The 20,949-nt window shown below is 45.2% G+C and overlaps 1 protein-coding gene across 1 annotated transcript in view; it reads right to left on the bottom strand.

The window, feature by feature from the left end:
- MCC (MCC regulator of WNT signaling pathway) overlaps positions 1–20,949 on the bottom strand; it is a 367,192-nt gene that overhangs the window by 319,279 nt on the left and 26,964 nt on the right. Inside the window, exons 2-3 of the mRNA XM_073677247.1 lie at positions 19,996–20,234; positions 8,621–8,829 (exon numbers count right to left, since the gene is read on the bottom strand). Of these exons, the coding sequence (XP_073533348.1) occupies positions 8,621–8,829; positions 19,996–20,234 (448 nt within the window). The remainder of the gene's footprint in view (positions 1–8,620; positions 8,830–19,995; positions 20,235–20,949) is intronic.

Here is a 20,949-nt window from a genome sequence, read left to right as displayed (position 1 = left end):
AATGTCCATTCCTTGTGTTCTTTAGCCCAAACAAGTCTCTTCAGCTTGTTGCCTGTTCTTAGCAGTGGTTTCCTAGCAGCTATTTTACCATGAAGGCCTGCTGCACAAAGTCTTCTCTTAACAGTTGTTGAAGAGATGTGTCTGCTGCTAGTAGAACTCTGTGTGGCATTGACCTGGTCTCTAATCTGAGCTGCTGTTAACCTGCGATTTCTGAGGCTGGTGACTCGGATAAACTTATCCTCAGAAGCAGAGGTGACTCTTGGTCTTCCTTTCCTGGGGCGGTCCTCATGTGAGCCAGCTTCTTTCTAGCGCTTGATGGTTTTTGCAACTGCACTTGGGGACACTTTCAAAGTTTTCCCAATTTTTCGACTGACTGACCTTCATTTCTTAAAGTAATGATGGCCACTCGTTTTTCTTTACTTAGAATTTGTATTATGGCAAGAAAAATGCAGCTAACAGTCTATTCAGTAGGACTATCAGCTGTGTATCCACCAGACTTCTGCACAACACAACTGATAGTCCCAACCCCATTTATAAGGTAAGAAATCCCACTTATTAAACCTGACAGGGGACACCTGTGAGGTGAAAACCATTTCCGGTGACTACCTCTTGAAGCTCATCAAGAGAATGCCAAGAGTGTGCAAAGCAGTCATCAAAGCAAAAGGTGGCTACTTTGAAGAACCTAGAATATAAGACATATTTTCAGTTGTTTCACACTTTTTTGTTAAGTATATAATTCCACATGTGTTAATTCATAGTTTTGATGCCTTCAGTGTGAATGTACAATTTTCATAGTCAAGAAAATACCGAAAAATCTTTAAATGAGAAGGTGTGTCCAAACTTTTGGTCTGTACTGTATATTGCAGCATGCACTAATTTCTTCTGTGAGCCAGATGAGACTCGTCCATTCAAGTCTATGGGTGCGCCAAAAAAAACAAACCTTGGATTTCATATGGAGCCACAGTATAGCATCTGATTTTAATGGATACATTGCAATTCTTTATCAAATGGTCTTTTCAATTCGTAATAATTGCTGCTGTGTAAAAACAAATTGAACAAGGATGGCAAAAAAAAAAAAAAGTTGTCCAAATTTTTTACATACTGGTGTGAATCTAGCCATACAGATTCAAAATACTGACCAAAAGTCTGAGGTGTGAATAAAGACTTAAGAACTCCATACACATTAGAACAGGGTTCCCCAACTCCAGTCCTCAAGGCCCACCAACAGGTCATGTTTTCAGGATTTCCTTAGTATTGCACAGATGATAATTCCATCATCAGCACAGGCAATAGTTACATCACCTGTGCAATACTAAGGAAATCCTGAAAACATGACCTGTTGGTGGGCCTTGAGGACTGGAGTTGGGGAACCCTGCATTAGAACACCACAGATTTGTACAATGTCTAGTGACCGTTCTCAAGTATGACAGTTCAGCTCCTATTAAAGTGAACAGGTTACTAGGAATCAACAGATCGGTGGGGGTGCCTCCTGTCACACTCCTCCCAATACTGACAATCTATCCTAAAGAAGGCCACACATATGCTACTCCTCCACAAACATGAAAGTTTGGTTGGCACCTCTGTTGGTGGTCTATCTGCTAGAAAACAAATGGAGTCCTGACCCGCACCTCCCCAATCCTCATCTGTCAAGGGAAGGGCTAAAGGCCCCCATACACATTAGAAGGTCAGCCATTTAAGCTGATATTAGAGGGTTTGTCCAATGTTAATATGTATGGGGGGCATTAAATGGGTATTCCCATCTCCAAGATCCTATCTCAATATGTAGTAAGTGTAATAATAATAATATTAGCAAATACTTCCAGTTAGAAATGTAGTATAGTTCTTCCGATAAGCTATGTCGCTTACCAGTTGTGCAGGGCATTGCAGTAGTTTACGTATCCGTGGTTATAACCAGGGCTGTGGAGTTGGTAAGCCAAACCACCAATTCCGACTCCACAGCCCGGCCTCACTACTGAGCGTGTACATAAAGTGCAGCACAGATTCATCTTAACTAAAAGCCGAGATCCTTAGATCAGGAACAGAACAGACATTTATAGGACATTTCAGTACTTTCCCAAATTCTTATGAAAACATTTATAACACATTCTGCATTGTACTACTGTACCCAATTTATTATATATTTTAGGAGTCGGTCCATTTTATGCCGACTCCAACTCCACCAAAATGGACAGACTGACTCCACAGCCTTGGCTACAACCTCTCAGTGACAATTTGTTCTTAGTAGTCGTAAGCATGGATACCTAAGGTACTGCAATGCCCTTCACATTGGGTAAGTGACATTGCGAATCTTAAAAACTATATTTCTAATTGGAGGCATTTACTAATATTATTATTACACCTTCTACATATTGGGATAGGATCTTGGAGATCGGAATACCCCCTTTAATAATAGCGTCATTAATATCTCAGATCTGGACAAGCACCTCATAAAAGTACTGCACAACAGAAGTTAAACCAAATTCCAACACAATTGCGTCCAAAAACATTGTGGTACAACGGACACGGATTGCTGTAAAAAGATGAGCTCTACAAACGGACTAACAAGGAAACCATTCATAAGAGGGGATTTATGCTTATATATAAATGTAGCTTCAGTAAGGATCATACACTTCTGGAAAGTTTTACTGAAAGTCATCTAAAGCTGGCCGCTGCTTTATGACAGTATAAATACACTATATATGCAGGAAACATATCAGCTATTTCTGCTCCTTCCCAGAACACCATAGTGGGCTGAAATCCATCATAATCCGTGTAATGGGGTCACCCCGGAGATCGCTGGATGATAGGATAGACATTAATACTGAAAGGAAGATGAAAAGGAAAATTTACAACACCACATAGTAATTGCCAGACTAAAGTCAAGAAGGCAAAAAGTATCTGTTCTTTGTTAATTAGACTTCTGGCACATATAATTTAAAGCTGCAGTCTTCAGGGAATCACAGATGAATTTTAACTCAAGTCCTCAAAAAGACTTGTTCATTATAATTTAAATAATGAAAAAATGTACACTGTAGAAAATTACTCCCATCACTAAAACAAATCCAAAGCTCTGCACAACGTGCGGAATTTCATTTCAATTTCTTTTCTCTTAAAAGGATTTGTTATAAAGAAATAACAGAGTCTATGATAAATTGCTTTATTCTATACATCAGTGAGGATATGGCTGTGCTTAACTAATGATTATTCATATTTAATTGCATTAAAATCGATGAAAACTTGTTTTATTATTTATGGTCACAAATCTGGCCAGGGCTGTGGAGTCGGTAAGCCACAGTTGCGACTCTGACTCCAACTCCTGGATTTTATCAGGTTCCGACTCCGGCTCCAACTCCGGCTCCGACTCCGGCTCCTTCATAAATGGCCAATTCGTAACAATAAATTTACTGTTGTAAAATATTAACATCGTGCTTATTCAGTTTCTCACCATCATATAAGTAATCAGACCACTTAGAGCAAAAACTATATTTATTAGAATACAATTAGAATATAGCAAATAACTTTTATAAACTCTTGTAAGTAAATATGCAATAAACACTGTTATGCAGTTAATAAGAAGAAATCTATAAGTTTGTCCTCAGAAAAAGTATTGCCTCTGTCAGATCCTCCTTCATGGATGCCCTCAAATCTGATCTAAATTATTTTGAGAGCAGAGAACAACCTCTCTACACTAACTTGGGTTGGTGGCAAAGCAGTAACCACTCGGGCAACATCTCTGACAATGTCAGGATACAGAGGAATCGCTTGTTGCACTGTTATTTTTGATGAACGGTCAAATTTCTCAATTTCTTTTAGTGCACATGAAAAATTCTGCTGAAATGTACTGGCTGTGTTCTTTGATGGGGATGACTCTTCTTCTATGCGGGAACGCTTTGCACGGTCCTTGTGATCCAAATATTTTTCGAAATTAAATTCTTCATCAGTTGATGAGGGTGAAGATGTGGCAGGACGACCAAATTCTTCTTGTTCCTCCTGACTGTTCTGCAACCCTTTCATCCTTACTGCTATTTCAAACAGAGCTTCTTTTCCTTTAGCTAGCTGTTGATCATCTAGAAGAATCCGATGCATGGGGTCTACATAAACAGCTGCCAAAAGAATGTTATTTTGTAATAGTAGCTCCTCTCTCAGTTTCATTGAAGTAGCAATGCCACTTGCAATTAACCCTCCTCTTTGGGACAGGCGAAACATCAGGTTCTTCCACTCCTTTAAGAAAATACCTGGAGTTAAGTCCTCTGCTTGTAATTTTTTAGTCACTGTAAATGGGTGCTCTAGCAATTTTTCCAGCTCAGTCACCTGATTCCACTGACTTTCATTTAGCGTCAGTTGAGGGTTAGCCATGTCTACAAGAAAGGTTTTCAGTTCAACCAAGCGCTGAATCATTAAGTAAGTACTGCCCCATCGTGTGGCTTGATCAATAATTGCCCCTTTTCCAGCACGTCTCTTCAAAATTGAGTCAACTTTAGGGGTTCTGGCAACAGTAGCCAATTTTCTCACCTTGCCAATCAGTGCAGCAGCATGTCCTTCTTGCAGACTGTCTCTTATAGCCAGCTGTAGCGTATGCACAACACAGCGCATGTGATGAATGAAAGAACGTATTGACACAGTTTCAACAAGATCATCTAAACTATCATGTTGCTGTTCATCTGAAGCAACTTCAGTTACAATACTGTGTTCCTCTATTTCAAACATTTCTGTGTCTGTGGACCCAGAATGTTCTTCTAGCTGCTGGTCACCATCATTACTCTCATTCATTAGCTTAATAGTACTTATCATATTTGAAGCATTGTCAGTTACGACAGAAAGAACTTGCTCTTTTTTAAGTTCATAGTCTTGCAGAACCTTTTCCACCAAGACCTGGAGAAACGCACTGGTGTGATGAGCTTTGGTGTCTTTTACTGCCAATGTCTTGGCAACTATTTCATTTTTGTCACAAACAAATCGGACATTGATGGCAAAATAGTTCACTCTGACGTGTGCAGGCATCCATTTTAAGAAACAGAAAGCGTCCCTTGAGAATTTTTTTAAGTTCTTCCTTTTGTTTAAAAGCTTCTTCGATTACTAATTTTCTAATACTCTCTCTCTCCAGAGAAACACCAAGCTTGCGGGCCATTTCCCCATTCAGACACATAAAAGCTGGTCGTGAAAATAATGAAATAGGCACACTATCCTTTACAACAAGCTCTATGATCTGTTTTTTAAATGCATCTACTGTCATTGTCACAGTAACTTTGTCACTGACAAAATATCTTGCAACTGATGGCTGCAAAGTTCTCTGCTCCTTTGTTTGGCTGGAAGAGCTGGGCACTGGTTCATTGGTTTGGATGCAGTCTTTCTCATCCACTGCTTTCAGCATTTCTGGATGAAAGCGCTGTAAATGTCTCTTTAGATTAGAAGCTCTGGTAGGAGCATTTTTATCTTTGCCTGAATATGCACTGATCTTGGCTTCACAGCATTTGTTTTCGTCTGGATCATTTGTCATACACTGACAGACATAATGTTTTCTATCTTGAGTGATGGTGAAATGTTCAAATACAGCTGATTTAATGTGACGCTTCTTTGACATTCTCAGGTTTTTAATTCTGCATTCACAATCCAAATGACAATTGTTTTTCCTAAAAACAATTGTACAAAATTATTGCCAGATCGTACAACTGATATAGTGGTCAGTAATACTGTTATTCCTCATGTACTCACAGTTAACTGATGCAAAGTTTGTTGAAAGGATAATACTTCTTATAGTCTTCCTCTTCTGAGTAGCAGCTGTGAGATGCTTGGAAGACGCACACCTAGTAAACATCTAGTCTAGAGGAGGAGCTTTACTACTAAGAATTTGCAACACATTTTCACTTTCAGTTTCGTACATTGTAAGTAGGGGGGTTGGGGCAGCATGAGGTTAACCAAGTATAATATTAGATAAGGGCAGTGGAGAACAGTGACACACAAGAAGTAAGAAATGTCTCTATCTCCAGCAGAACTGCTTATCACTGTTGTTCATAGTTTGATAGAACATATATATTTGAGTAACATTTATAAAATTCATATGAAAGTTCAATTATGAAATATTAATACATTTTTTTTAAAGCTGGAGTCGGAGTCGGTACATTTCTACCGACTCCGACTCCAACCAAAACTAACCCCGACTCCGACTCCACAGCCCTGAATCTGGCAACACATACAGTCACTGAAAAATCTCTTTCTGGAATAAATCTGTCCAGTATCTTATAAGAAGAACATCACGTGTAGCAGCTGATCAGAAGCTACACTGTCTACAAATAATATAAAAAAACAATAAGAATTTAAAAGTTAAAAAGGGCAATTAGGAGTAACAGTTTGAATTGGTAAGGATGGTCACATTTTCCTTTTTTAATAAAGCTTCCCATTAAGGGGTATTCTTAATAGGAAGCTTTATTCCCATTAAGCAGCCCAGTACAATGCAGTCTCCTTACTTCCTGGTTTCTTGAGGGGGTGGGTTGGGGAAGTTCTCCTTGAATGACAGTTCTGGTGAGTAGCTTCATCCTGCTACTAGACATAGCCTGACACTGTTTATGTGCCCACAATGCAGAAATTCTCCGGATTTTTCCTGAGCGTTTCTGCATCTCCCTGGCAGAAAAAACGCATGCGGACTGTACATGTGTTTTTCCTGCCAGGGACATGCAGAAGTGAAGCATTCTTCACATGCATTTCCGCATGCGGGTTGTCAAGCGCTTTCGAAGCGATTTTAGCATCACTTGGAAAGTGCTTGACAACTTGGTCACACTATATAAATCCATGCAAACGGCATGAATTTATATAGTGTGACCGAAAGAATGTTAAAAAATAAATATATACTTACATTCTGATGGCCCCCGGTGTCCTTGTCTTGGCTTGCCAGCAGCTCGCAGTAGACTAAAGGACCTGCTGACGTCAGCTGTCGCGTGACCCGTCACATGACTAAATGACGTCACCGCAGGTCTTTTAGTCTAACGCGAGCTGCCAGCAAGCCGAGACAAGGACACATCAGAAGGTAAGTATAATATTTATTTTTTATTTTATGCTTTTTTTTTTTTTTTCTTTTACAGGTACTATGGTACTCGGGTCCAGAGGAGTCTCCTCTTCTCCAAACCCGGGTACCATCCGCACATTGAAACACATGGAATCCACATGTACAGATGCAGTGATGCGGATGTGATGCGTTCCAATGCAAGTCAATGGCGGCGAAAATGTCGCGCTTCCGCAAAATAATTGGTAGTGCTGCGGATTTTTCCGGAATGATTACCCGCAGCAGAAATTTCCGAAGCATGTGCACAGGACATGCGGATTATCATTGGGGAACATGGCAGACCTTCTACCAAGCGTTTTTAAGCGTTTCTGCAGCGGAATTTCTGCTGCGGAAACGCTTAAAAAACCCATAGTGGGCACACAGCCTCAGTGTTTTTAAGTCTACACTGTTATCACAATATTTACATATTGAGATACCAGGGCCTTTGAACAAGCACACAGCTTAGGAAAGTGAGAGGCGTGATTAAGAACTGCTCTGGAAACTACCAATACTGGGGGGTGAGGAACTGTAATTCCAGAGGACTGATAGGAGCAGGTAACCAGGAGTGAGAGGGAGATGAGCAGCTAACTGCTGTATAGAAATCAATGGGCTGGAGACACCTGACCGGGATCTTAGGAGTTACTTTTCTGGAGAGGAGTTAACTAATGCACACTTTCAGCCAGATTCTGGTGGCCAAGCTACTTGGAAACAAGCTGGACACCATGTAAGATAAAAGCTCTCATTGCAGGAGAATGAAAACAGAAAAAAACAAATCAACTGCAAACTTGCTAATTTTCATACTGTTTAACTCGGTGTTCCCCAACTTCAGTCCTCAAGGCCCACCAACAGATCATGTTTTCAGGATTTCCTTAGTATTGCACAGGTGATGGAATTATTGCCTGTGCAGGTGATTTAATTATCACCTGTGCAATTCTAAGGATATCCTGAAAACATGACCTGTTGGTGGGCCTTGAGGACTGGAGTTGGGGAACCCTGGTTTAACTACCGTAACTTAATAGGAGAATAACCCTTTAACTATTATTTTTGCAATTAGCTTTCAATTTGCATGTGTGATAAATGCATTAAACAAAAGTATGTATTTTTCCAATATATTTCACTGCACGTGGCAAATTTTTACAAAAGCAGTGATGAGGCAACCAATGCAAAATCTTAATAGACATGAATATTTTTTAATGGAATACATATTTACTTAAAAATAGATATTTCATACTCCAGACACATATATATGAAGTAGTGTATAGCGATGACAGACAAGTCCCATACTCAGGAGCTCTTTACCCATCAAGCCTTAAATCAACTAAAGCCAATGGCCTTTTTTGTGAGGCTTCTAATGACAATACAGAGCCAACTCAAATCAAAGCAGAAATTATTTTATTTGATGGATTGTGACATTTACGTTTCCCATCACCTTCTTTTACATCGCAAGGCCGGGTGTACAAATGGTGTATTGTGCATATGCTGGCAAAAATCAGTAACAAAATCCACAATTTTCCACCACATCTGAACTCCCTCACAAGTTGAAAAATTTAACAAGAAATCACATAAAACATATATGTAACTTACAGTGTTAGCAAGCTCCAGGTAGCTTCCCCCTACATTGTTGGTAAGAGACGAGCTTTGAGAAAGAAGTTTCTGCAGGGCTGCCTGAGCGGTGGCCTTACCACCAAACTCCAAAAATTTCTGCATAACGGAATGGTTTTGTGGATCTGGACTTTGTAGATCCCGTGCTCCAGAATCATATTCCCAACTTTCCCGAGCTCCAGATAAGGCACCTTGGAGATGTAAAGTAAAATCAATGCAGCTTTCTTTATTTTGAGATGTCCACATTAATTTATATTCTTGTATTTGAGCTAGAGAAGAATTTATAACACCCAATTAAACCAGAACATTGCACACAGGAGAGCGGGCATGCAGAGACAGGAGGACCTCTGAAATGCTTAAATGCAGTGGCACTATGGAGGAGTGGTCCCCAACAGAGAGAAATGCTTCTAAGGAGGGCAAATGCCCAAGGGGCCATTAGGACTGAGGTTATGGGGTGCTCTAGTACAGCCCAACCCCACTGTTAAGAGTTATATCAGCCACCCGGCACATTTACAAGTTAGTTGAAGACTACAAAAACCATTGTAGTGGTGTACAACAATCAATTTATGAAAATTCTGTCACTGTCCCAATACAGAAACAATCAAAATTATTCAACTCACAGTGCAAATTAAAGTCTATTAGCAAAATGTACACATTTTATACAGCTCAACACAACTAATATAAAAAAATGGCACTTTCACTGACTACTGCATTCTCCTAATTATTAATTCCCTTCAAGACAAGCATCTTTAGTATCTAGTACAGCACCCTTAGCTGTTATGACCCGCTACAAATGCAGGAATCTTAGCAAATGGGAAATAGTGGAAATAGCCTTCAGTCACTCACATTCTTGGTTTTTCGTGATTGAATGCATCTTTCTGAAAGGTCTTTTGACGACCTGCCTTGTCATGTGGCAGCAGGTTATCACTTTCTCTTTCTACCATGTACGGGTAGTGCAGCCATTGTTACTATAAGTGGAAAGAGATGCGAATATGCCAGTGATCTTAAGCGCTAGGGTGATGGATGGGGATAAAAAACCACTGAATAAGACAGGGGTAAATGGTCAACTGAGACCTTTTATTAGAAAACCTTGTATAATGCACAACGCGTTTCGACAGCACGCAGACTATAAGGACACATTCACACATTCAGTACTTTACATCAGTATTTGTAAGCCAAAACCAGGAGTGGAACAGTCAGAGGAAAAGTATAATAGAAACACGTCACCACTTCTGCATTATTCACCCACTCCTGGTTTAGGCTTACAAATACTGATGTACAATACTGACCAAATACTGAACATGTAAACGTGGCCCAAGTGTGAACTCTGCTTCCAACTTTATCTCTAGAAATATCAATGCCTTTGCTATCTTTTTCTATCCTACTTCTTGTACCACGCTCTTGACTAAGCGCTGTACACTGCACTAGCATCAGGAACACTCATTTGTCAGGCAAAATGATCTTTTGACGGACCTGAAAAATCATCATTTTTGGCAATGCATCGGATATGTGCTGCTGAAAATAGGGACAGCCTGTGCGCACAAAATGATATATGAAAGATCGTTCTTTTTGCTTTGGAAGCTTGTCCAAACAGGCTATTAAGTGACCACTTGTCATCAAACAAGTAGCCCATCAGTGGTCATTTAAAGAGAGTCTGTCATCAGGATTTACATCTCCTCAAACTTTTTAGATGTGCATGTAGCTCTTGCAAAGAAAAGTTCATCTATACACTGTGGGAAGACGACACGCTCGGCCGCTTCCGGAAGTAGACTCAGGAACCGGGTTTTCTCTGCAGGCTTTATTATATGGCATAAAGCTCTGCAACGCCAACAATAATAAAACACAGCCATACTGGCAAAACGACAAAACAAAAGATAAATGATAGCACAGTCCATATGTATGTGGAACTCGCCCACACAGGGTGTAGTCCCAGCCTTCAGCTCTGTCCTGAGTTGAAGCTTTCCCAGTCAAGAAACCTAGCCTCTCAATACCACAACACAGAAAAAAAAAAACAGGACTGAACATTTAAACCATGCTCAACCGCACCCTGAGGTGGAGGTATGGGGAATGACGTCCCTCCCATCTCTATGTCATTCACATAAAACCACACCCTTTAAAAGAGTTAACCCCCAGCATATAACATGCTGGCAGAAATTCAGTAGGTCTCCGTTCACACAGGAGAGCAACCTGAGTGACACATACCTCCCTTCATATATCACACCAGTGACTCTGTCACATATTCCCCCCCCCTCTGGCCAAAGCCGGGTTTTGGACACCTTCAGATACCAAGCAGGGAATTCTGGAGAGAGCATCAGCATTAGCGTGTAACTTTCCGGGTCTATGCTCCACGTGAAAATTAAAGTCTTGGAGACCTAAGAACCATCTAGTTACTCAGGCATTCTTACCCTTCTTTTTCCTCAACCATCTCAAAGGGGCATGGTCAAACACCAATTTAAACTTTCGGCCAAGTAGGTAATATCTTAACGTGTCTATGGCCTATTTTATGGCTAAGCATTCTTTCTCCACAATGGCATAATTTTTCTCGCAGGATGAGAGCTTCCGGGTCATATACAGGATGGGATACTCTTCCCCATTTATCTCTTGCGACAGCACAGCAAATAGGCCAACTTCTGAGACGTCTGTCTGGAGCACAAACTCTGGTGCAACCAGGACCGGCTGCTCACAGAGTGCCAGCTTCAGTTGTTGGAACGCCATCTCAGTTTCAACAGTCCATTTTGTCATTGTTGACTTTGTGCCTTTCAGGAGGTCCGTCAGTGGTGAGGCAATCATGGCAAAATTTGGGATAAACCGCCAGTAATACCCCAGGATTCCAAGAAACGCTCTCACCTGCTTCTTGCAGCCAGTTCTGAATTGCCTCGATCTTTCTGACCTGTGGCTTAATTTCGCCTCTCCCGACGACGTAGCCTAAGTACTTGGCCTCCTTCTTTGAATTGCACATTTTCTCAGATGTATAGTAAATCCCGCCTTCCTTAGAGCATCCAGAATCGCCTGTACCTTTGGCAGATGACTAGCCCAGTCTGGGCTAAAGACGACCATGTCATCAAGGTAGGCTGCGGCAAACTTCTTATGTGGGCAGAGGATCCGATCCATGGCCCTCTGGAAGGTGGCTGGTGCGCCCTGCAGTCCTAAAGGCATTCGGGTGTACTGGAAGCACCCATTAGGTATTGGGAAAGCTGTTTTCTCCTTGGTCCTCTGGGACATGGGGATATGCCAGTAGCCCTTCGTCAAGTCAAGGGTGGTAATATATCTTGCAGGTCCAAGCCTCTTGATGAGTTTATTGACGCGATGCATCGGGTATGCGTCACATTTGGATACCTCATTCAGCCTGCAGTAGTCATTACAAAATCCCTACCCCCCTCGGGCTTCGGCACGAGAAAGATGGGACTCGACCATCCGCTCTTTGATTCCTCTATCACGCCGAGGTCCAGCATCCTCTTCACCTCAGCTGAGATTACCTCACGGCGGGCTTCAGGAATCCTATAGGGTTTGAGGTTTACCCTAACATGCGCTTCTATCATCACGTCATGCTCGAAAACCTGCGTACGCCCCGGCAACTGCGAGAACAGATTACGGTTCCATTGCAGCAGCTCTCTACATTGTTGCTTCTGAGCTGGCGATAGAGTCTCTGCTATCGTGATGTCCCCAACTTTGGCTTTCGGACTGGCTCCCAAACAAGAAGCCCCCAACGTTTCTCGATCTCGCCATGGCTTGAGCAAGTTCACATGGTACACTTGATGCGGCTTTCTTCGGCCAGGCTGGTGAACTTTGTAGTTAATGTTACGGATCCGGGTGGAGGAACCTCTGTGCTTTGATGCAAGGAGGGACCAGAGGGGCGTAACTAAGTGCCTACTCGGACCGACCCAGGTCACACGGCGGCTTAGTCGACTCCGTGAACCAAGGAGGGACCGGGCAGGTGAACCAGGTGCCACTCTGGGACCGACCTTGTGTGAGAGCAGGTGACTCCCACGGGTCAGATGACAGGAGCTGACCGGTACAGCAGATAAACACGGCAGGTAGGCTGGCGGGTGATCCAGGTAGACAAGCAGGCGGGTACGGCAGATAGCCAGACAGGTACTCCGGGTAAACGAGCAGGCGGGTATGGCAGGTTACTTGGCAGGTGCTCCGGGTAGGCAGGCATGGCAGGTAACTGGCAGGTGCTCCGGGTAGGCAGGCTGGCAGGCACGGCAGGTAACTGGCAGGTGCTCCGGGTAGGCAGGCTAGCGGGCATGGCTGTTGGACAGACTGGCGGGCAAGGAACCTGAGGGCTGAGGAGAGTGTTAGCACACACACACAAAACAACCTTGCACAGTGTAACATACCTGGCGGCGTCCTTGCATAGTGGTCCATCTCCACTGTGCAAGAGCGCGCACTTGATCTCCAGTCCAGTCTGCTAGCCTGGCTTCCCTCCATGCTGTCTGCTTGCCTCTGTTTCTGCAGCTTAAGGGCGGTGCCAGATCACTTCCTATTTCTTGTACCTGCTACAGACACACCCCTGATGCGTCCTCAGCCTATTGCTGCGTCACCTGGTATTTAACCCAGCTCCTCCCAAGAAACCCTGCCTGAGCATTGTGTTCTGTCAGTTGGCTTATGGTCACTGATATGCCAGGTCTGCTCTGACCCTTTGCTCGCTGCTCCGGCAGTCTCGCTCCGCTCTGACCCTTTGCTCGCTGCTCCGGCAGTCTCGCTCCGCTCTGACCCTTTGCTCGCTGCTCCGGCAGTCTCGCTCCGCTCTGATCCTTTGCTCGCTGCTCCGGCAGTCTCGCTCCGCTCTGACCCTTTGCTCGCTGCTCCGGCAGTCTCGCTTCGCTCTGACCCTTTGCTCGCTGCTCCGGCAGTCTCGCTCTGCTCCAACCCTTTGCTCGCTGCTTCGGCAGTCTCGTCCCGCTCCTCTCTCGCTCACCGCTCCAAGCGGCCTTGTCCTGCTCTTCTCTCACTCATCGCTCCAGGCAGTCTCGTCTTGTTCTGCTCTTGCTCGCCGCTCTGGGCGGCCTCACTCTGCTGTTTGTCCACCGCGTCTGCGGTTCTGTTCCTGAGTTCCAGTCTGTACTGGGTCCTATCCACTCGGTGCTCCAACTTGTCGTACCTGCCAGTATCTCCCTGCCTGCATACCAGTCGTGCTTACCAGCATCCACCCGTCTGTATTCCAGCCGTGTCTGCCTATACTCACCAGTCGGTGTGCCAGCCTAACCTGCCTGTTCCAGTATTCCCCTGTGTGGGTCAACAGCCGTGTCCGGGGTCTGACCTGGAGTAGCATCTGGTCCCTCTGCCCGGTTCCTCCCTGGTGCACTGGCGTCGTATGCCGTCGTGCGACCTTGGTCGGATCGGGCAGATACTTAGTTAAGCCCCTCCAGGCACTCTCCGGTTCATGGCACAGTGGAATCACTACATACACACGCACACGTCACTCAGCCCGGGCGTGTGCATTACACACAGGCACCTCCATTTTGGAGGAGGTGCTTAATATAGGGGCAGTCCTCCGACCATTGGCCGGGGACTCTTTAGGATGACGCGCGTGGCCCCTTTAAGAGGGAGGGAGCGCACGTGTCCTAAGCACAGTGCCCGGGAAGATGCGCGCAGTGCGCGCCTTTGCAGCAGGAGTACAGGAAGACGCCGGACTGGGACCGCGGTGGTGAGGGGAATGGCGTCTCTGCCCGATGCTACAGCGCAACCCCCCCCCCCCCCTTTACGCCCCCGAGAAATTTTTCTAGAAGATGAGAGGCATGAATGTTCTCCCTGGGCTTCCAAAACCTCTCCTCAGGGCCAAACCCCTTCCAATCCACAAGAAAGAAAGTCTTTCCACTTACCCTCTTAGTGGCCAAAATGTTTTCTACCTCAAAGACGTCCTCAGCGAGACTGGAGCTGGGGTGGTACCAGGATCGTCAGAGAAAGAATTAAGGACACCCGATTTGAGGAGAGACACGTGAAAGGAGTTGGGAATCTATAAGGAGGCCGGGAGTTTCAGCTTGTAAGCCACCGGATTAATTTGGTTCAGTACCTCGAACGGACCGATGAACCGCGGACCCAACTTGTAAGATGGTATCTTAAGACGAACATATTTGGAAGAAAGCCAGACCTTGTCTCCTGGATGGAATAGAGGCGGATCCAGATGTCTCTTATCAGCATGCTTCTTCATCCGCTCCGAGGACTGAAGAAGAACAGATCTAGTGTCTTCCCAAATTGCAGAAAATTCGCTGACGAGAGACTCCGCGGCAGGATTGTCCACAGAAGAAGAGAAGGGAAACAGAATCCGGGGGTGTTGACCGTAGACCACAAAAAACGGAGCTTTAGCAGAAGACTCGCTCTCATGGTTGTTATAGGAAAACTCGGCCCAGGGCAGGAGCTCAACCCAAGCGCTATGGTGAGCGTTGTCGAAGAAAACTGGTGAGGATTTGATTGATGCGTTCCACTTGGCCATTGGACTGAGGATGATAGGCCAAAGAAAAATCCAAGGAGCCATCCAGCAGCTTGCACGTGGCTCTCCAGAAGCACAAAGTGAATTGAATTCTGCGATCTGAGACAATGTGGAGGGGTAGGTCGTGAAGATGGAAGATGTGATGGATGAAGACCTTAGCCAGCACTGGTGCAGACGGAAGACCATGCAGGGGAATGAAGTGGGCCATCTTAGAAAAGCGTTCAGCGACCACCCAAATGACAGTACAACCGGCAGAAACAGGGAGATCTGTGATGAAGTTCATTGCAAGATGTTGCCACGGAGCGGAAGGCACGGGAAGAGGAAGAAGACAGCCGGCTGGGAGGTGCCTAGGTATCTTGTTGCGGGCACAAGAGGAACAAGCCGTGACAAATTCCGCAACATCGTTGCGCAGGGTGGGCCACCAATAATGTCGGGCAATGAGCAGAAACATCTTCCTCTGGCAGGCGTGACCAGCCAGTTTGGATGAATGACCCCACAGTAAAACCTTCTTCTGATCCTGAACTACTACAAAGGTCTTACCGGGAGGTAGAGGAGACAGGTCAAACGGAGCAACAGTCATTATTTTGGTGGGATCAATGATATGTAGAGGCTGCTCCTCCTGGTCGGTAGACAAAAATGAACGGGATAGTGCGTCGGTTTTAATGTTCTTGTCTGCCGGGCGGTAGTGAAGAGTAAAGCAGAATCAAGTGAAGAATAGTGACCATCTGGCCTGACGCGGGTTTAGTCTTTGGGCATTCTGCAAATAAGAGAGGTTTTTATGGTCAGTGTAGATGACCACCTGGTGCAGAGCCCCCTCCAGCAAGTAGCACCACTCCTCCAGCGCTAATTTGATGGCCAGCAGCTCCCGATCTCCTATGGAGTAGTTGCGCTCGGACGAGAAGAGCTTGGAGAAGAAGCCGCAGGTTACCATTCTCCCGGACAAGGATTTCTGGGTGAGCACTGCTCAGGCCCTGGAGGAGGAGGCATCAACCTCCAGGAAAAACTGCTTGTTGCAATCCGGACGGTGTAACACTGGAGCGGAGGAGAAGGCTTGTTTTAGGGAGACGAAGGCTTTCTCCGCCTCGGAAGACCACTCCCTGGGATTTGCTCCTTTAAAGGGTGAGATCAGAGCTGGGAGCAGTCCGGGAGGAAAAATGAGGAATGAAGAGGCGGTAATAGTTCGCGAAACCCAGAAACCGCCTTCAATCCCTCCGGTCGGGGCCACTTTAAAACAGCCGACACCTTCTCGGGATCCATGCGCAGACCGGTCTCAGAAATGTTGTAACCAAGAAACGGCAAGGAGGTCTGCTCAAAGAGGAATTTTTCTCATATTTAGCATACAGGCGATTCTTCCGGAGCCTCAGCAGAACCTGACGAACATCCCTCTGGAGTGAAGGCAGATCCAGGGAGAACACCAAGATGTCGTCCAGGTACACCACCACGCAGGAATACAGGAGATCTCGGAAGATGGCTGGAGCAGCACAGAGATCGAAGGGCATCACGCGGTATTCCTAGTGACCGTCCCGGGCGTTGAATGCCGTCTTCCACTTGTCTCCCTGGCGAATCCAGAGCAGATTGAACGCACCCCCAAAGATCGAGCTTGGTGAAGATCTTCGCGCCTTTTAGGCAGTCAAACATCTCCGAGATGAGAGGCAAGGGGTACTTATTTTTGATGGTAATCTGGTTTAGACCCCTATAGTCAATACAAGGACGAAGCGAGCTGTCTTTCTTCTTGACGAAGAAGAATACTGCTCCAGCCAGAGGTGGATTTCCAGATAAATCCCCTAGCAAGATTCTCCTCAATGTACTCAGACATAGCGCGGGTCTCGGCCAAAGACCAGGGATAGATTCACCCAAGAAGAGGTGAGGCACCAGGTATTAGGTCGATGGGGCAATCATACGGCCTATGAGATGGCAGTGTCTCACCCTCCTTTTTGTCAAAGACGTCGACATGGGACCAGTAGGGTGCCGGCAGGCCAGGTAGGTTAGCCGGCGTGGACGGGGGTCGAGAAGGACGAACCGGAACCAGACAGGATTCATGGCATTCCTGACCCCAACGGAGCACTTCACCACATTTCCAATTCAGGACGGGCTCATGTCTCTGTAACCAGGGCAGACCAAGCAAGAGGGGATGAGAGAGGCCGGACAGCACATGAAAGGAGATCTTCTCCGAGTGCAGCATTCCCACCTGAAGAGTTACAGGCTCAGTGACCAGCAAGATGGTTTCTGGAAGAAGCTTCCCATCCACTGAGGAAACCGCCAAAGGTTTAGCCAGACGTATGGTAGGAATCTGATAACGCTCCACAACAGCCTGTTGAATGTGATTCCCTGCGGCTCCGGAATCCAGAAAGGCAGTCTTGAAGAAAAAACAGGAAATCGCGCCCTAATATGACGGGGTATATCAGGTCCTTAACCACCCCGACCTCGTGGGATTGGGCCCCGCAGTCTGTTCCCACTGTCACTCTGGCATCCTCATGTATGCAGCAAATGACCACAGTCTTGGCAGAGATCAGATGGTGGGAAAGGTTGGCACTGATTAGGGTCACTAGACTCCCTGAATTCAACAGTCCCAGCACCATCATCCCATTAGTGGACACAGCACATGCCTGCGTCACCAGGTTGACCATCCACGCTACCGGTCGTTAAATAGGGGGCCAGCACCTCCGCCCACTGCTTCGGCGGCAGTTTTTCCCGCTCTGCTATCCTTTCAAACAGCCAGAAATGCCTTAACATCATCCCCTGGGGTCATCTTTTGCAACGCATGCCTTACCGCCTTCCGGACGTATGAGACATCACCTGGAGTTGGGGGAGTGGCGACCTCTCTGCTGTTAACTTCCCCTGCTAGAAGTTCCATCTGCCTTTGTTGCTGCTGAGTCTGCTGCATCAGTTTATTGGTGTCTTGCTGTGCTTGCTGGCTCTGCAACTGCTGCTCTCGTTGCTGCTTTAGAAGCTCCCAATGCTGCTGTTGTAGGTTCTGCTGGCTCTGTAAGTGCAATTGATGTTGCTGTTGTTGGCTCTGAAGCAGGTGCTTGAGGAGCTCCTCCATGCTGCCAGACACCTCTAGCTGGCTGGCGGCCTTTACCCAGGACATCCACTGACCCCTGTGGCAGGTACACGTGTTCCTGGAACTGTGCTCGCGCACTCACACCAACTGTGGGAAGACGACTCGCTCGGCCACTTCCGGAAGTAGACTCAGGTATCTGGTTTTCTCTGCAGGCTTTGTTATATGGCATAAAGCTCTGCAACTCCAGCAACAATAAAACACGGCCTTACTGGCAAAACGACAAAACAAAAGATAAATGATAGCACAGTCCATATGTATGTGGAACTCGCACGCACAGGGTGTAGTCCCAGCCTTTAGCTCTGTCCTGAGTTGAAGCTTTCCCAGTCTGGATACCTTGCCTCTCCAGACCACAACACAGACAGAAAAAAACAGGACTGAACATTTAAACCATGCTCAGCCACATCCTGAGGTGGAGGTATGGGGAATGACGTCCCTCCCATCTCTATGTCATTCACATAAAACCACACCCTTTAAAAGAGTTAACCCCCAGCATATAACATGCTGGCAGAAATTCAGTAAGTCTCCGTTCACACAGGAGAGCAACCTGAGTGACACATACCTCCCCTTATATCACACCAGTGACACTGTCACAGCCTTTAAAGGGAGTCTGTCACTCCCAAAAATGAAGTATTTAGACCTTAATATCAAGGACTTAGCCGCTATATAAAATATACTACATTTTCGTAAATGTGATTTAGAACAAATGTATATCAAGGGTCTTCTGTGCACCCTTCGCGTAACCAAGGGCTCGATGCACCTTTCCGCCCGCTCAAATACAATACTCCATCCCTCCTCTGACAGTTCCTTCACATGAAGTCACACAGCAAAGAAGTTGTAAGTCAAGCAGAATGAAGGCCCCCCCAACACTTAGTTGTGTTGAGGTATTTATATTCATTGATTAATTTATTGCAAACAGCAGAAAGTTTGTAGATTTTGCTAACAAACCTGATTTGCAATGGAGGTTCAATGATATTGATCTGTACTTTGGGTGAACCCAATTTTATTTAATTTTTTTTCTTGTAAAAAACGCTCTGTTTAAAATTGTTAGTATTTGCTCCTTTTTTAATGTCATTGCTTACAAAGTATTGGTGATAGACAAAAAAATATATATAGATCGCTGCATTCTCCCCTTAGGGAATCCTCACCTGCACCAAGTGACCCACACTGACCAGCAGGATCTCAGATGAATGCACTGAAAAGGTGACATGAAGTCCACACAGTAGACACTGTGTGATCCTGCTAGTCACAGTGCAGGTCATGTGGTGCAGACATGGACAGGAAAGGTGTGGATAACAAGTGTAGTTCTTTAAAAAAAATAAGGGCAATTATGACAAATAAGGTTAAATGCAGTCCTTAAAAGGGGTTGTCAACTACTCGGACAACTTCTTCTTAATCACTAGGTTTCACCCATGTAAAAATATAACAGCCTATACTCACCTCCAGTGCTGGCTCCTTTCCAGCGAAGTTGGCACCTGCCTCCCTGGGCTCGCGTGACAGAACAATGTCACGTGAGCCCTGCAGCCAATTGATGGTGGCTTCACTCTCACCTCCTTCAGACGTAACCAATATCAGGAAACAGAGAACAGCAGCAGATGTCACTTCTAGCAGGTGTCAGCTTTATCTGAAGGAAGTGAGTGAAGTAACCACTGATTGTTAGGTCATGTGATATCTGCAGTCAATGTCACATGAGCTCCGGGAGAACACCCACCAACATTTCTGGAACGGCGCCCGCACTGGAGGCAATTATAACTGTTACTATTCATGAGAGAAATATAGTGATGGAAAGGAGTTGTCCGAGTAGTGGACAACCCTTTAATAACTGATGAGACTGATATCACCTGCAATTCAAAGAAATCTCACCTAGGCTGTGGTCACTTCCAGTTGGCCAAGAAGTTACTCTGTTATGCAGCCTTTTGTTCTTGCATGAATCATCAGATAAATCCACTTCCTCCTTTTTGATCTCTCGCACAAGTTGCATACGGCATTTGGTAAAATCATGAAATGATATCTTTCCACTCTCATCGGCACCAAGTTGATGCATGATTTCTACTACCGAGTCCTCCATGTTTAGCTGCCGACAAACCATTAAAAGATCGTTCCTGAAAAGAGAATGAAATGGATGTAATACTTGATGGATACAAGTGCTGAACACTTCAGTGCATGCACCCACACAAGAGCGTGCTGACCCTATGAACCTCCAGCAGTACCTATGGTAAATACTTCTACGACATGGAATAAAGTCAAATCAAATAGAAATAGAAAACATAGGTCATTAAAAACCAGCAACATTGGATCTGCCATTATCTAATTACCATTAACCAAGACACTGTAGCCAATGGCTATCTATCTTCACCACTTGTCCTGCTCACATAAAGACCGTATAGGTTTTAATCCAATATGCATATTGCTGGCTTGACAAAGACAACTTGGATTGTAGAATATTTCCAGAAATACTAACTTTTACCAAAACTGTACTTAATCGAACCCCTATCTTTGTTAACCAAACTGGGTGAAAGATATCAGGGGAGTAGAACCACCCTCCTAGATTGATGTGTAAAAGCAGGGCATGCTGCTATACGGATTGGACACGTCCACTACTTGACTCTGGCAGCCATAACACTGCATGCAATTGTTATGGCTGGCTGTAGCCTTATTATAGAAAATCTGTTAGTAGGATCAACTCTCTTAAGCCATCTACATGTGCATGCAGGTCATAGAAGGCAGAATAAAATGACACCTGCAGTGCGCATGCGCTGGGGCTCTTTGACCTTTCCCGGCACCTGCGCACAGCAGCACTTTGCTCTGCTCGTCAGG

Source organism: Phyllobates terribilis, unplaced genomic scaffold (genome assembly GCF_046119375.1).
Source record: "Phyllobates terribilis strain yellow unplaced genomic scaffold, ASM4611937v1 Scaffold_1__5_contigs__length_1240528914, whole genome shotgun sequence".
NCBI classification, from domain to species: domain Eukaryota; kingdom Metazoa; phylum Chordata; class Amphibia; order Anura; family Dendrobatidae; genus Phyllobates; species Phyllobates terribilis.
This window is presented reverse-complemented; position numbering and strand designations above follow the sequence as displayed.